At 39.7% G+C, this 18,543-nt stretch overlaps 1 protein-coding gene across 3 annotated transcripts in view; it reads right to left on the bottom strand.

Annotated features, from left to right (window-relative positions):
• Nucleotides 1-15,693: 15,693 nt before the first annotated feature.
• LOC126240858 (zinc finger protein 37-like) overlaps nt 15,694-18,543 on the bottom strand; it is a 156,087-nt gene continuing 153,237 nt past the window's right edge. For 2 of the 3 annotated variants that reach the window (XM_049947959.1, XM_049947958.1), the window contains exon 14: nt 15,696-17,138. In XM_049947959.1, coding sequence (XP_049803916.1) covers nt 16,948-17,138 — 191 coding nt within the window. In that variant the 3' untranslated portion in view covers nt 15,696-16,947. Of the gene's footprint in view, nt 17,139-18,543 lie in introns of all 3 variants that reach the window. The other variant, XM_049947960.1, reaches the window with a different exon arrangement.

Below are 18,543 nucleotides of genomic sequence, written 5' to 3' on the forward strand. Positions count from 1 at the left end.
TCCATCAAATCATAACCAACCTAATTCCAACACTGAACCCTGCCTCTTACAGATCATATCACAATCCAATTGCAAACCTCCCTCCCCAACCATAACCCAGTCATCTTCCAGGAATTCCTTACCTCCAACTTGACCTCACCATCTTTCCCTGGGTCCCTTCCAGAGAACATCAATCTTTCAGCAGAAGTAAGGACATCCATACACAACCTCAAAACAAATCTTGACCTAATCATTCTTTCTGCAGATACAGATTCTACCTCTGTCATTATGAATTGCGCTGACTACCTAGTGGAAGGCGCTAATTATATGGCTACTACACCTATAAATGCTGTCAGAGTGATCCCATCCCAGAAGTCCAACAGAGCCTAAACTCCCTGCTTAAAGCCTTAGGCCCTTCACAGAACCTTTGCTCTGAATACGTTTCCCTCTTCACCCATATGAAACCCAGCATCTACTTGCTCCCCAAAATCCACAAACCCAACAATCCTGCATGCCTCTTGTAGCTAGCTATTCTGCCACCACTGAAAGAATTTCGGCCCTCACTGACCAACAACCTTCAACCAATTGCTCTTAATCTAGCCTCCCACATCAAAGGTGCTAACCATTTTCTGCACTCACTCTCCACCATCCCCATTCCTTCCCCACCTGTATCCCTGCTCTTCACTGTTGACACCACTTCCCTATACACCAACATCACTCATGCCCAGAGCCTTGCTGCTATTGAACACTATCTACCCCAATGTCCTTCAGACTCCAAAACCAAAATCTCATTCCTCATACACCTTACTAACTTTATCCAAACCCACAACTACTTCTCCTTTGATGAGAAGGTAAACAAACAAATCTGCAACACGGCTGTCGATAATAGCATGGTGCCCTGTTATGCCAACCTATTTCTAGGACATCTACAAGAGGCACTCATCACCACCTTCTGACATGCCAAACCCCTAGTCTGGTTCAGGGTCATTGATGAAATCTTCATGATCTTGAATCAGGGTCGAGACATCCTATCCTCATTTCTTCGCGACCTCAGTGCCCCCTCTCTGCATTTTGACAGCTGTCATTCCTCCCATACAGCCTGGCCACACAGGGACGGCGATCCCCCAGACATAGTTCGCAAAGAGATTTCCCTTGCCATATTCCCACACAGCCTGAATCCTCCTACCACCCCCGAGAACCATCTACAAAGTTGCGCACACTTCGTCATCCAATACCACTCCGGACTAGAACAATTACACCACATCATTCGCCAGGACTTTGGTTGCCTATCATAATGCCTGAAATGAGGGACATCCTACCCAAGATCCTTCCCACCCCTCCTAAAGCGGTGTTCTGTCACCCACCCAATCTTCACAAAATTTTAGTTCATCCCTCTGCCACACATAATCACAAGTCCTTGCCACATGGATCTCATCCCTGAGAAAGACCTACCGTATTTACTCGAATCTAAGCCGCACCAGAAAAATGAGACTCGAAATAAAGGAAAAAAAAAAAATTCCCGAATCTAAGCCGCACCTGAAATTTGAGACTCGAAATTCAAGGGGAGAGAAAAGTTTTAGGCCGCACCTCCACATCGAAACAAAGTTGGTCCATTGTAATATGAGACACAATTTAGGTCGAATGAAAGACGATACAGCTACAGTAGTTTGGTTCGAGTCGTAAGCTTAGCAGTTAAGCTTTACCAGGTAGCCATTGCTATGCGTCAGGCGCTCCACCCGTATTTATACGGGTGCCCTTCCTTTTTCACGTGCTTCGTCTGGTTTCAATCGATTGCTTATTTTTCTTTGATCTGATAAGTGCCGTTTTCTTTGTTATAGGTGTTTACGTCACTCTAAGCTGAAAATGCATTACTGTACTGTGTAATGCATTGTTTGTCGCATTTTGATAGTGCGTGTTTACGGCCTGTCGCCGCTCGCGGCATGACTTGCTTTTGTGCGCGCTGCATAAAAAAAAGGAATCGTCTCATTAGCGAAACAATGGCAAGAGACTGCTATTTGTTGTTACTTACACAGCTGCTTTCTTTGATAATGATCAACAAGAACCAAATGCGTATGATAGAACATGTTCTGAACGAGAGTTTTGCAAAAATTTTCCTCCGTTTGAAAATCTTTGCGGCCGCTTCTTTAGTACATCAAATTCTGCACAGAAATTAGTCATCTTACATTTAAAATCTAGTCAGTTGCCGTGCTTCGTTTCTGACTGTATCACTATTAGGCATAAGAATAATACGAATATAAACATGACACGATACGTATATTCTTCCGCGTTTGCTGTTGTCTCACTCTAGTTTCGTAGTTTATTACGCAGACAGGATTTAAATGAGATAGCAGCAAACACGAAAGAATACATGGCAAAATGTTTATATTCGTATTATTCTTATGGTGAAGAGACTACTGCATGTGATTCACATTTCATCAGGTTCCTATTAGCAACCATCTCTTCTCACAGGTAGGAAAAAACTCGGAACGTAGAGTTGGCCATATTGACAAACATCCCTAACAGTCTTGCCAGTCGGATTTTCTTAGTACATTGAAATTCTGCTACATTCGAAGATGAACAATACGGAATTTGTATTTACTTCGTTGGATAATGTATGAAAATGCAGTGGTCGAAACTCGGGGCGGAGAAAAAAAAAAAACGCTCGTCTTCTACCTTTTTTTTAAATTTATTTACTGATGCAGAGGTTTTGGCGCCAGTATTTATCTTTGTGCCCACAAAGCATGCTTGTGTAGCGCTACATATATTCGACGGCAGAAGTTAGTTGTGGCGGCACCTATCAACATTTTTCATAACCTCCGCTTGCTTTGCACTCGATTCTAAGCCACAGGCGGTTTTTTGGGTTACAAAATCCGGAAAAAAAGTGCGGCTTAGATTCGAGTAAATACGGTATATACAAGACCTGCCCAATCCACCCACAAAGCACTTCCTATTCCAGTCCGGTAATATGTTTATCACAGACCATGCAGCCATGTCCTTTACCAGATCTGTTGCAACCACTGTACTGCTTTTTATATTTGTGTGACTACCAACCAGCTGTCCACAAGGATGAGAGCTCACCACCGTGTGGCCAAGAGCAAAGTAGACTACACTGTGGCACAACATTCAGCTGAACATAACAAGCTTGATTTCAATGGCTGCTTCAACACCTGAGGTGTCTGTATCCTCCCCTCCACCACCATCTTTTCTGAACTGTGCAGATGGGAGCTGTCATCTTTTTGTTGTGCCTGTCTGCTACTGAGCGTGGTATCTTTACAGCGAGTACAAGTCTATGCTTTTCTTTATATTGTTGTTATTCCAACCTGGACTTCACACTGTCTAATTTTTTATTCGCAGTCACTACAACAGACAGGAGCTGGATGAAATAACACTTTTTATTCAAGCTAAAATGTGAGCACTCAATCTTGAGTGAAAGAGTAAGCACTCAGTCTTGAGAGAAACACTCTTCATGATTAACACTGTCTTTCTTATAGTATTTCCTGCTAGACTTTGTTGAGCACACTGTGACACATTCATGATGAATAAACTAATGCTTGACATAGTACACAGCTGTTTCTTTTTTTTTTAGATAAAAGAAAAACGCTTCTCTACGTCAACCTTTAATCTTACTTGGCCATGGTCACAAACTGAAGAACCTCACTCAACAAATAGCCAGACGACAGTTTCGTAAATGTTGGTAAATTACCCTTCCTTAGGATGTTTCTGATAAATGTAAACCTTGCATCTTCCTTCATCACAGCTCCATTTGAGAGATTATTCATCCATACATCAATTTGGACAGATACAGCTAGACATCTACAACAAAAGTAAAACTTGGGAAAACTTCAAAATTATGACAGAATAACTGGCCAGAATGTACCTTCAGATAATAAAGTTCTTAGTGCTGCCAATAGTCATACATAAAATGTACTTTCGAAGCTATTGAGATGTTCCACTCCTCTACTTACTTACTTAAATAAATATAATCACTTTCAGCTACCTTTAATATTAACCCTTCCAACACCAACAACTATAAATAACTGGATCACTAGCCTTGCTGTAAAAGGTTCACCCCATGAGACAATGGTATTTGTTTTAAATATTAATCACAGGCTGCTCTGACAGTCACGAAGACCCAGCATCCATTCATAAGGAACGTTGAACAGTAGGGAAATCGATGTCGACAGACAATTAATATAAACTTAGAATATCACACACAGAGATTATGGTGGAGAGCTGGAAATGAACACCATGTAGGACCTAAAAGTGTTTTTAGTTGAAAATACTAACTATGAAACAGATATGGCAATTAAAATTAAAATGAAAGGTTTTTATTCATCTTCTTTGAAAGTCATTTCTACCTGTTTTACACTTGGACAGTTCAGGTTTAATCTCACCATGGTATTAATATTCTTCAATAAAAATTTGTAGCTCCTTTGCACTTGGGCAAGTAATTTTTAACATGGCCTCAGCAACACACTTTGACATTCTCAGCTGTTCCTGACAGTTGGTAAAATAGAAAATGTGTGTGTCCTCCAGTCTTCAGCCGAACAGAATTACTTGCTCCCATATGTAAATAAACTACGAAGTTTCCTGCAATGCTTTACGTTCACAGAGAGAACAGTGTGTTCCACTCTCCACTGGTCCAGGCTAAACTGCCGCCCACATCCTTCGGGCTGATTGCAACTCCTCCTGCTGCAGTCCGCACTTTCCATTTACATATGCAGCCCCAACTCCAGCCCAATACTGCTAGCCTCCTCTACTTTTCCAACTCCTTTATCCTGCTACACGTCCATTTCCTCTTATTTGGTTGTCTCTCAAACCACCGCCGAGTCAAACCTTCATTAGTCACTCGCTTTCAGTTCCCACTACCCCACCACTTCACCTGTTCCTCCCAGGTGAATTTCTCAATATAATTATTGTTTAGGAACCACAAGTGCTACAGTTAATGGGGAAAAACACTTGGCAACTATTGACTTACATTTGTTCTGTGTTTGCAAAATGGCCTCCAAGTTCTCACAGCCCTTACGGGTCCATAGGAACTCCAGGTCTTTTAACTTAGGCTTTTGTTTGTCAACAAGGACTTAATTAAAAAAAAAAATAGAAAATCCCAGATGGAATGTAAGAATATTACAAAAAAAAAAAAAAAAAAGGGGGGAAGTTGCTACTCACCATATTGTGGAGATGCTGATTCGCAGATAGGCACAACAAAAAGACTGTCACAAATAAAGCTTTCGGTCAGTAAGGCCTTCGTCTCACACACACACACACACACACACACACACACACACACACAGACGAGACTGTAGTCTCAGGCAACAGAGGTCACAGTGCAAGCAGCAGCACCAGTGCATGATTGGTGTGGTGACTCTGTGGGTATAAGGAGCAGCCTAGTTTGGGGAGGGGGAGAGATAGTAGGGTAGGAGGGGCAGACAGTGAAGTGCTGCAGGTCACACTGAGGACAGGCGAGAGACAGGGAGCAGGTAGCGGAAAAGGAGAGTAGTAAAAAGAGTGGGTGCAATTGTGGAATGAGTGCTGGAATGGGAACAGGGAAGGTGCTGGATGGGTGAGGACAATGACTAACGAAGTCTGAGGCCAGGAGGGTTACGGGAACATGGGATATATTTCAGTGAAAGTTCCCACCTGCGCAATTCAGAAAAACTGGTGGTCGTGGGAAGAATCCATATGGCACAAGCTGTGACTCAGTCACTGAAATGAAGGATGTCATGTTTGGCAGCGTGCTCAGCAACAGGGTGGTCCACTTGTTTCTTGGGCACAGTTTGTCGATGGCCATTCATGCAGACAGACAGCTTGTTGGATGCCATGCCCTCATAGAATGCAGCACAATGGTTGCAGCTTGGCTTGTAGATCACATGACTTGTTTCACAGGTAGTCCTGCCTTTGATGGGATACGTGATGTTTGTGCCCGGACTGGGGTAGATGGTGGTAGGAGGATGTATGGGACACGTCTTGCATCTAGGTCTAATACAGGGTTATCAGCCATGAGGTAAGAGATTGGGAGAAGGGGTTGTGTAAGGATGGACGAGTATATTGTGTAGGTTCGGTGGACGGCAGAATACCATTTTAGGAGGGGTGGGAAGGATAGTGGGCAGGACATTTCTCATTTTATAGCACAATGAGGGGTACTCAAAACCCTGGCAGAGAATGTAACTCAGTTGCCCCAGTCCTGGGTGGTACAGAGTAATGAGGGGAATGCTCCTCTGTGGCTGGATGGTGGGACTTTGGGAGTTGGTGGGAGACTGGAAAGATAAGGCAAGGGAGATTTGTTTTTGTACGAGCTTGGAAGGGTAATTACAGTCTATGACGGCTTCAGTGAGACCCTCAGTGTATTTCGAGAGGGACCGTTTGTCACTGCAGATACTATGACCACAAGTGGCTAGATTGTATAGAAGAGACTACTTAATATGGAACAGGTGGCAGCTGTCGAAGTGGGGGTATTGCTGGTGGTTAGTAGGTTCGATATGGACGGAGCTACTGATGTAGCCATCTTTATGGTGGAGGTCAACATTTAGGAAGGTGGTTTGTTGGGTTGAGTAGGACCTGATGAAGCAAATGGGGGAGTAGTTGTGGTTTTTGAGGAAATGTGGATAGTGTGTCCTCACCCTCGACCGAGATTGCAAAGATGTCATCAATGAGTCTGAACCACATGAGGGTTGTTTTTTTTTTTTTTTTTTTTTTTTTTTTGGGTGTTTAGGATGGATTCCTCTAGATAGCCCATGAATAGGTTGGCATAGGATGGTGACATGCAGGTGCCCATGGAGTGGGGGGTGGGGGGGCGACACAGTAAGTGGCCACAATGGGACATCCTGGGTGGTTGGGTTTATGGACTTTAGGAAGCATGTAGAGGGTAGGAGTGCGGGGAGTTGTAGGGGCGAGCAGAGAGATGGACTCTGGTGAGAGGTTCTAGTATAGGCCTAAGGATTTGAGGAGTGACTGGAGATCCTGCTGGATTTCTGGAATGAGGTCACTGTGGCAAAGTTTGTAGGTGGATGTATCTCACAGCTGGCAGAGTCCTTCTGCCAGGTAATCCTTGTGGTTCAAAACAACAGTGGTGGAGCCTTTGTTCACAGGTACGATTATTAACTCGGGATCAGTTTTTAGATGGTGGACTGCGGTTCTTTCTGCGGATGTAAGGTTAGTTTGCATGTTGAGGTATTTGGGGAATGATGGTGTGGCAAGATTTGAGGTTAAGAAATTCTGGAAAGTTAACAGGAGGTGATTTGGAGGCAATGGGGGTGGATCACAGTTGGATGGAGGAGTAAACTGAGTTAGGCAGGGTTCAACATTGGTCTTTGGTTGAGTCTGATTGGTAGGGTTGGTGGTAAAAAAGTGTTTCCACTGCGGGGATCGGGAGAAGGTCTTTAACAAGTCCTGCACGACTGAATTTGGGAGTGGGGCACAAGGTGAGGTCCTTGGAAACGACTGATATTTCTGTGGGACAAAGGGTTCTGAAGAAAAGGTTCATGACTGTGTTACGGGTCTGTTTAGGTTCTGGATTCTGTGGTGGCGGGAAGGAATTTTGGTGGGTGGGATAAGTGTAGTAGGTCTGGGAACAGGGCTTGTAAGCTGAGGGGACATGGGGAAGGTTTGGGGGTTGTTGTAGAGGTGGTGGACAGTGGTACTCCAAGGCGAGAGTAGGAAGTGAGCAGGATGGAGAGCTTTTTGAGGTGACGTTGTGCATGTTGCTCTAGTTCCTGGAGGGCAAGAATTTCAATGTGTGTTATGGATTCAAGGAATTTGGGATTGCATAGCAGGAGAATTTTGAGGATGGAGAGAAGGTGCTGCAAGGTGGTTTGACGTGGTTGACTGGTTTTGCAGGACTATGTTGGTGAGGGCTAAGGATTGGCAGCATCTGAACAGGTGGAGGTCATTGTGGAAGCAGGGGTGGCAGCTGGAGATGGGTAATTTGATGGTAAGGCCATTTGGGAGGGATTCCATGAACCATGCAACAATGCACGGACAGTATGAGCAATTGGGTTCTAGCTAGGAATAAGGGAACTTTTCGGTACTGATGTAGATAGAAGGAGCAAGAATCCATGGTGGTGGAAGAAACCTCATGGCTCACACCCCTGTAATAGAACTAGATGCAAGACCCGTCCCATACATCCTCCCACCACCACCACCACCACCACCACCACCACCACCACCTACTCCAGTCCGGTCACAATCATCATTTATCCCTTCAAAGGCAGCACTACCTGTGAAACCAGTCATGTGATCTACAAGCTAAGCTGCAACCATTTTGCTGCATTCTAAGAGGGCATGACATCCAACATGCTGTCTGTCTGCCTGAATGGCTACCGACAAACTGTGCCCAAGAAACAAGTGGACCACCCTGTTGCTGAGCATGCTGCCAAACAGGACATCCTTCATTTCAATGACTGCTTGACAGCTTGTGCCATATAGATAATTCCCACCAACACCAGCTTTTCTGAATTGTGCAGGTACGAACTTTCCCTGCAATATATCCTATGTTCCCCTAAGTCTCCTGGCCTCAATCTTCATTAGTCATTGTCCTCACCCATCCCTGATTCCACCATCGCATTCAGTTTCTTTTACTTCTTTCCTGTTCCACTACCCTTCCCCCCCCCCCCCCCCCCCTTGCCAGCCCTCCATCTAATCTGCAGCACTTCACTGTCCACCACCCCTACACTGCTATCCCTCCCCTTCCCTGCCTCAGCCTCCTCCTTACCCTCACCTAGTCACCACTCCCATGATGCACTGGTGCTGCTGCTCACTGTGTGTGTGTGGTCTATTTTTTGACGAAGGTCTTACTGGCCGAAAGCTTTATTTGTGACACTTTTTGTTGTGCCTATCTGCTACTTAGCATCTTCGCTATAAGGATTTAATTTAATTCTAATTAATCAAGTTGGTATCCATGCATACCTCATTATCTTCTATAGCATGTACTTATCTAGCCTGTTAGCTACAGTATTTCTGAATTTGACTCTCAGATTGTCAACTTTCTCCTCTCCAGAGTTGAATGTTTGTTGTTGATTGCTCAAGTTATTTCTTATAATTTTCTAGACATTCATGTTAATCAGAAATACCTTCCACCCTTTGTTACCTTTTCATTCCACACTAATGGTTAATGGATACTATCTCTATTTTCACAGAATCGTGAAATTTGTGTATGCTTGTGGCCACTGGCAATACAATATTTCCCTGGTGGAGGCCTCTGCTGCCCATATAAGCTTTTGCAAAGCAATTTAGAATCACAACTATTTTAAAGGCTTCAATCCACTTCTCAGGTCTATTTTTACTTCACAATCATATATGACGAGTTTGTAAGATAAAGGCATTGGTTAGTTGTCATTTAGGTCAATTATTTGGCACTTGAATCACTGCAATTTGATTAGTTGTCAGTTAATGATTTATTTTCTGCAGACAGTCCCTTTTTCCAACTCACTGCACAACAATAGGAGAGAAAAATACTCCACCAAGTCTGAAGTTTACTTCTCTGCTAGCTTTAGTGGACATATGGGTATTCTCCATATGTGATTTTGTGCCACTTTGTACTTTCATTCACTGCATTCAGCAGCAGCAACTCAACATTTCCTGCCTAAAGAGAAGCCTTGTTGGCCTTCCTCTTTTAAAGACTGCCTTTGAATAATATGATCAATAATGTTAAATGCTTTAACAGCAACACTGAATCAGGTACACCACCACTTTTGACATATCTTTGCTCCTTCTGTGATGCATGAAAGACTGGTCAAGTTGCTTATCATTGCTTTTAAATTACAGAGCCCTGATTCTGCATCTTTCAAAAATGGCTCTGAGCACTATGGGATGCAACTGCTGTGGTCATTAGTCCCCTAGAACTTAGAACTACTTAAACCTAACTAACCAAGGACATCACACACATCCATGCCCGAGGCAGGATTCGAACCTGCGACCGTAGCAGTCGCACGGTTCTGGACTGCGCGCCTAGAACCGCGAGACTACCGCGGCCGGCTGCAACTTTCCACAGGATTACTAATACAATGTTACATCAGTTTGAGAAAGACCTTACTTGTACATGGAACCAAAGTGATGGCTCAAAAATCTGACATTTCAGTGTATCAGTTTTCTGGTATGAGCACTGATTAATTCCAATCCTTACTTATCACTGTGATAAGGAACAGAATACATAGGTCACTCACTCGTGTTAATTTCAGGGGTCCTGCAAAAACATTTTCCATTTCTCTGGTTTTATGACTTGCTACAGCACATGCGGGACTTCCTGTTTTAGTAAGTCTGGTTCTAGTTCTTCAAGTGCAAAATGTTCAAACACGAACAGTTATTCTGTTTACTCTTCCAAACAGTTCCTCAGTGCTTGCTTAGATTCTGTTTGTAAAAGTGCATTTAAATAGGATAATTGTGTTCTGCTTATGGCTTTTGACTGATTTTTTACTTAGCTATTACAATGACTATCAGTTATCCTCTTTGCAGTTTTTGTCTTTTCATACGAAATATTGTACAGATATCATTGAAAGTAAGTAGGCACTTAATGTTCTTCATTTGGGGAATTTGTCATGTTACATTAACACTTTAAGGGGCTGTAAGATATTGTCTTAAAAATTGCCAGAAGAATTGTCACTTTAAAGAAACTGATTTTGTATATATATAACCTTACCGAGAAGTCTCAGGCAAAAGCAAATCAAAATAATGGTATCTAAGCTCTAGGCTGAAAACCAGATGAATGGAGAATAATAAAATGAAGCAGATAAAAAATAAATAAATAAATTTAAATGGCTGCCACTGGCTTGTGTTTTCACTTTGCTTTTCTGAAAGACCACCAATTACTTCCAGCTGCTGTCCCTGCATTTTCTGGCAGTTCAGAACAAAGAAGACACTGATGGTTCATGTACTTTGCCAGTGTTACTGGCTTCCTTTATTTTCATGATGTACATGACTGTATATTTTTTTATAAAACAGTACACACAACATTAAAGCTTTAATGGTAAACAATTAAGTTTTTTCAAAAAACAACATCAGCTATTAACATCTCAAATACATTTTCAATAAAATACTGTATATGCGTTACAATCACAACACGAAACTTTTAGTTAAAAATAACACAAACATAAAAAAAAGATCTGGCAGTGCATTTGGTCTGCATATGTGGTGAAATAATTTCAAAGGCAATGCAAATATAATAAGGAAAGTCTGTACTATAGCTGAGTGGAAATGAAATTTCTTCATGAAATAAAATTTCTGGTGACAGACGATATTGCAAAGTTATAGATAATTATTTCGGATGTTATCTAGAAGTTCACCACATAAGCAGATCTTGGCCCCTCAATAGTATATTATGAGGGAGCCAGAGATTCTTCAATCTTTCATTTAAGTGTCTGGTGGGAATGGGGAGTGATTAAGCATTACTACTTTCGTACTGAATATACTGTCAGACCATTTGGGTAAAATGTTATGAGACTGCCTCCTCTGTACTATAAAAAGTGAGTGCTTATGTCTGAAATTCATATGAATGCTTAAAGAACTATCACTTCACATCTACTACATATGAACATTTATGATTCTACATAAAGTGTGCTACAATTACAGCTGCACCTGAATAGTTTTCCATTTACTAGAACAAACATAAGACATTGGAACATTAGAACATGCAACTGCAAACTAATGGAACTTTTGGGGAGAAAGTATAAAGGCTAGAATACTGACACTGTTTGTACAACGAGACTGTGAAATCTCTATAGGATAGTAAGAAGGTATTCACTAGTTCAATCAGATAAAATTTCTAGTCATGTTACAACTACGGCTATGACTCATTAAAATGGCAGTTGATTATGAGCATTTCTGAAAATAATTTATCACTAAAGAAACTGGTGCATTTCCAGAAACATTTATCTATTGTGCATTAATCACACAAAAGGCAGACAACATGGTTACCAACTGCATACATATGATTACACCTACATAACAACGCCGACAAATAGCATCACTTAAATGGACCATGCTTCACAAGCAAACAGTCTGCAATTTCGTAAATCAAATTAATCTTAAACAAATAATTAGCTACAAAACCTTTGTACAGCACAATATCAATTTCCATAACATATGAAATTATAATCAATAAAAATGATGAATGATGACAGGGCATCAACAGTGCATTACTTAGCGCCCTTCCTAAGACAGCAGGAAGCGAAGGAAATTAAGAATTTTAGTCACTTTTGCAGGTTTGAAACTATTTTCTACTTAATACAATTGTTCCTGTAGTCAGTCAACTGTAATCACTATGAATCAAAAACTGTCGGTATTAGTTTTGGCCGACTTCATGGTTTGAAATACGAATACAAATCTCCCATGTGTATCTCCTGCATGAGGTAAGCTTATACTCATTTCACTGAAATATTTTTTGCACAAAAAGTATTAACAAAATTTCTACATAAAGAGAAAAATTATCTCAGAGACAGCCACAATTTTATTCAAGTCTTATGACAGCAGTACGTGCATTTGTGCTGTATATCCTACTGCAAATACTTTTCTGTTTTTATTATTACATTGTTTTACTGCAGGAGAAATGGGAGACAGGTGACTCAAGTTTGAACATCTCTTGTAAATATTAGTGAGGTAGATAATGAAGTCTGTTATATGATGTTTCAAAATGGCAGTGGATGTCAGTCTATATATTTACATTCATACCTATCACTGAATATACGGCTGGTGAAAACTGACAGTCAATTATATTTCAAGTTTACTTTTTGCATAGTCTATAAACTACAATTTCTCTGTAAGTAAAACTGAGTATAACTTTGCAATACCATTGCTTTCATTTCATTTTATTGAATATGATGATGTTTGAAAATGTAAATGTATTAAGTTCAATTACAAATAAAAATGCTTTCAGTCACAAATGTTTAATTACTGAAGATGCATTTTCAATCTTGCAACTTCATCAACCTGCCATTGTTGATCTAAAAGCAAGCACATGACAATCACAAGAAGATTGTCATTTTTTGAATTAAAGAAAATCCTTTTAATTTTTAAATAATTCTTGATCAACCTTTTTTCTGTGATGTCAACACCTGCTTAGATGTTTGACATAACAGTGTTGCAGACAGTAAAACTGCAAATGTTCAACCCTCTTTTTGCTAATAGATTATATATATATATGGCACAGTGTCCTAATCAGACTACACTTTGTATTATTCAGTAGGAAATCCTAATAAACAGGAAGGACTCAAAAATATGGAGTATGCCGCCTACTGATATTCTAAACTCTGCCACCTAGTAATGCTTACTCATAAAATTACTAGTTACCTCTCATAAATTAACCCTCTAACACACAGAGATTTAGCTAACAAATTACAGGAAATAATTACACCATTTTAAAAATATGTAACTAGCTAACACGGAATTAAACCAAATGCAATGAGTTCTCGACAGGAATTCTTATGTAAGTGCATTGCATGCAAGAGAGAAAGTTACAAAAATATTTATCATCTGGAATGTTATTCTGTCATGACACTAAATACTTCCATAGCCTTCACACTGAGTTCTTCATAACATTATCTACTCATCTAAATTTTTTTTGTCTGGTGAAACTGGACATTTAAGAACCACTACAAGCTAACTGTTGACTATACCCTCCATTTTCCAGCCCATTCGAACATTTGACTTCCCTCTTCAGGTTACTCACTTCATACCATATACATGAATTGAATGTCTACTTTCTTCATGCTGCCTTCTTCCTGCACATCACCTGATTCTGACTAATGGGAACTCGTGTTACAAGAAAAAAAATATATTCTTCAAAAGGAGTAACTATTATTCAATCATGGAGCTCTCACAGCACCTTCCCATGTTAATGCCTGGGAGTGAAATAACTACCAGGAGAGAATACTGGCATGCACAACTTTTGGTGGGCAGACAGCAAGTAGCAAAACAGAAAGCAGCAGTTACTTCTGTTCATTCAGCACATGATCCATCGTAAAACAAAACTGCAACTGAATAGTGATACCTGACAATCAATATTATCCAAAAAATGTAAAAAGAAACAAAAAAGGCAGATATTAATGGTTTTGTCATCAGTTTGCTACCACTTGTTCGTAAGAAATGGAGCCCTGTTTCTTTTTTATAATATAACAACTCCAATTTTATTTTATGAAAAGGATGATGAAATTACAAAATTCACATTGTCATTGAAAATGTCCAAATATTAGAGTTTCGTTAGATGATCAAATCAGAGAAATATTGATCAGCATGGTAGGTTAAGAGCCTCAAATATACATCATTGATTAGTACTGAGCTCCAAATTAAAAAAGGCAATGTAGCTTGCCACACTTCTAGAATCATAGTTCTAGTCAACTCATGCAGAATATAGCATTGCACCACATGATTTTGAAGCCTAAGATACGTATGACTCACCTCTCCCGAAAAGGGAGCTATAAGAAATATAATCACAGCAAATCTTACCCTATTGTAATTTTCATTTAAACTCTGAAAAGAGAGACACCTCATTCTAGAGGTGCAGCAGTCATCTGTGTTTTGTAACATCAAATATGGCACATTATCATTCTGGTGCTGAAGGGCACATTTCATTATGCCTTTTTGTTATCCAACAACCACTGAAAACTTAACAAGCAGCAAATTGCTATATTTAAAAGGTTTCCACAAAATACTGAACTCCATGTTTTGTAGCAGAGAAACCATAATTACAAATTTTATCTACATTTTAACAACAAACAAAAGAAGATTCTATATCAAATACCTTAAATTGATTTTACTTTCTCCCCTACTTTGAAACATTAGAAATTTGAAAAGATGTCATAAATAATGTAGTACTGTTCAATGACAGGTGGACATCACACCTGTACATTTCCTAAACATTACAAATGTTTATAATCTTTTGATTGTTTTAACACTTAAAAATCTTTTCAGGTATCTGGTACATACAATGTCAGGCATGGTAAAACAATATAAAATGTCAAACAAACATCATGCAAAAATTAGTTGCCATATGGCTTATACCAATGATAATTAGCAAGGGGATCAAAACAAACTAGTTTTAAACATAATATAGTAATTAATTCATTGCAATAAGAGTTTTTAATTGACAAAATGTGGAAAGATGAATGTTGGTATGTTTTGACATTAAGTATCTGCATAATTAAAGGAACTCTAAAACTGATAAATGCTGTTACACTACTCGACCACGATATTATTGCACTTTGCCACTGTTGGAAACACACAGCTACAGCGCAGTAAAGTAGTACAGGATGATTACGGAAAACAAATTGCCCTGTTAACATTTCCAGGTCAGTTGTGCCTATACTACCAATGCCGGTTATGTGTTGACTCATGATAAGCCGACCGAAATGCCATCACTCTCAGGTACAATAATACCGTGGTTGACTAATACGTAATAAGACATCAGAAAAGTCTTCACACTGATCATTTCCAAAATACATTTAATACAATTTTTTAGCAGTTTCAGTGAAAAGATGTCAAAATTATACACAATCACAAACTTGAAACAAAATTGTTACGTAAGTTAGTAATTACTTTTGGGAAATATGCAGTATGTGTGAGTAATTTTGAAACTTACTGCCAGGTAACTGCATCATTAGTGGCTGACTGAACATGGCTGTTATCATATAATGGTTGTACTAAAAGCAATTACAAAAATGTAACAATACAAAACAGAGGTGCAGTTGGTTTTTTTTTTTTACCCCCCATAATGGTTGTACTAAAAGCAATTACAAAAATGTAACAATACAAAACAGAGGTGCAGTTGGTTTTTTTTACCCCCCCCCCCTCCCCCCCCACATGTGCACCATACCTAAATTCTAGTGTGAAAGATTTTCAGACAAATGTATGTTACAGCAGTGGTTTGAGGAGAGGGATGGAATTTTTTCTTCACATAAACAGTTCAAAACCAAATTTATAAATCCATTGCAAGATACACAATTAGTGTTCAAGTTCTGCAAGGCAATGCACTCTACAGAACATGCGATCTTGAGCCACACACAATTTGAGGGGATGAGCCCCTTAGTGGACATTGTGTGGAAAAATACAACAGCACAATACGTAAATATTTCTTAAATCATTCTATCTTTGGCAGTTCTGAATCAACTCTCTAACTTCCTCTGATTTATCTGACAAACCAATCAGCAGATAATGCAGTTTTGAAATCATTTGCTAGATGCTTGTCAAACACTGGACTTAAAAACAAAAAGTATAAGTTTTGGCACAATTTTGATATGTCATAATACCCCACTGCATACCAATTTCTGTTACTTACGCAAAACTCCTCTCATCCTCCTGCTATAGTATTATGGATAAGTGGCAGTATTTAATACTAGGTAGTGTCATTACCTCCCCATTCTGAAGTCAATGTGCTACACTCTCAAACATCAACATACGGAGGGAAAGAAAAGTCTATGCTAAAGAAAAATAAAGAGTCAATTTCAAGGTACACAGATCACACATTATGGTTTACAATAGACAATAACTCTGTATCCAAAGTCTGCTTTCTTACAAGCCTTTGTGAACTGACAGCTCATTTTGTTCAATTGGTTATAAGCTAAAATACAAGGTATAGCCTTAGTACAGTGCTGCCTAGTTTTGTTGTTCTTTTTATTTCCTTACACTCAAATAATTCAGTGGCAGTAATCCTTTAGGATTTACTACAAATTATTTAAAATATTTGCTCCAAGGAACACCAGTGGTTTATGACATAGCCTTCTGGAACATACTGGACAGTCATTTGTAAGTGGATTGATACCCTCAGGGGTATAAATACAAAAACATAAAAATATATGCAGTGCAATTTGATAAATAATGCAGGAAGGCAGAATGAATAGTCATACTCACATTATTCTGGTAAATGAAAGAGATGGTAAGAGAAATGAAAAGTTTGTGTTGGGTGACTATGAAAAAGATATGAAATTAGCAGCAATTGCTCAGCACAAGAACTAGCCTGCACAAAATGTACCTGAAATGTAAACCTTAAGAGTCTGTGGTGTTAAGTGCTAGCCTAGTGATTATTCCCAGCCACTGCTTCTGGTGTTCCTTGATATGATTTTTCAGTTTAGCTCTTTCCATGAATACCCTTCCACATTCTCCACAAAACAACGATTTGGCTCCAGAATGATTCCGAATGTGGTTGGTTAGATCTTCTTTAGTTGCAAATGTTTTACCTGTGGAATTTAAATTTGAAGTCATCAATTACACAAAAAGGATTAAAAATAAAATATTGTTATAACATTATAAGATGCAGGAAGTGAGCATGTGATATATAATTTACAAAATTCAGTAAATCTGCAACCAATTAATAAATTTACCAGAACATCCACAGTGGAGTAATAAGTGCAAGCTCATTTTGTTTTATTGGTGGGATATACGTTTAGTAACTAAACAAAATAAGTGTGAAGCACCAAACAAGCGAGTGGGAAAGTTGATAAATTTCTTGTCTTTAAAAGTTTCTGTGTGTGTGTGTGTGTGTGTGTGTGTGTGTGTTTTGGTAGGGGTACAGACAGACAGCCAGATGGGCACAGAGAGAGAGAGAGAGAGAGAGAGAGAGAGAGAGAGAGAGAGGAGGGGGCGGTGGAGTGAGGGGGCGGTGGAGTGAGGGTGAGGTTGGAGAATATGTCTCTGAAGCAACTCTCAGAAAACTAAGCAATTTATAGTAATTTCTGAAAATTTCTACTGGCCAGCACCTTTTATATTTGGCAGTTCGACTTATAAGACAACAATGGTTATTGTAAATATAAAGAGTCTGAAGGCACCCCCCCCCCCCCCCACGTGTGTGCGTGTGTGTGTGTTTTCAACAGTAATAAACCATGTTTCCTACCAAGCACACAATGGGTAACTATCTTAAACAAATTCAATTGTCAAAAATACAACTAAAATCTCAGCGTGAAAGCTAAAATGGCAACCTAATACATGAAGTTAGTATCAAATGTTCAGAGACAGTGAGAGAAGGGGGGATTTTGCTGTCTATGGCATGTTAAGGTGCAACGAACAGTCTGGGTGGTGCCTTATGGCTAAATTGGCGGTGAGAGGCACACCGTCCAATCCCTGCCCCCCTAAGCTGACATAACAGTGTTGTCTTTAAATCTTGCTGTAATATCCACTCCTTAATAGGAAGAGTAGCAAATGCCTTACAGTTTTTTCATCATCTGCTAAACTCTTATGGGTAGCATCTTAGGTCCGTTTGATGTTGCAGACATTGGGTAACTGTACAGTCTTTGAGGATATGGTGAACAATAATATTAAAGTTTCTCCACAGATGCGCTACAGGGGATCATCTTGTCGTGGTAGAAATTTACAAGCTATTTTGGTATGTCCAATTCTGCTTTCTAACAAAGTATGACAGACTTTAGTGGTGTGTTTGCAGACCAATAGTTTACTGGGTTGTGTACTGTCTAGTCATTTGTCTTTCCCATTTCTTCAGGATAAGACATTGAATGTGTGACCTTAAGTTAGCACTTGGAATATCTACTTGCACGTTTCCATCTCCATTGTTTTTTTGGCTAGTTTGTCAGTCAGCTCATTAATTGGAATGCCAATGTGACTAAAGTGTTCAGAGAAAAATGAGTGATA

The sequence above is a fragment of the Schistocerca nitens genome, chromosome 1 (assembly GCF_023898315.1).
Source record: "Schistocerca nitens isolate TAMUIC-IGC-003100 chromosome 1, iqSchNite1.1, whole genome shotgun sequence".
Classification (NCBI taxonomy): Eukaryota; Metazoa; Arthropoda; class Insecta; order Orthoptera; family Acrididae; genus Schistocerca; species Schistocerca nitens.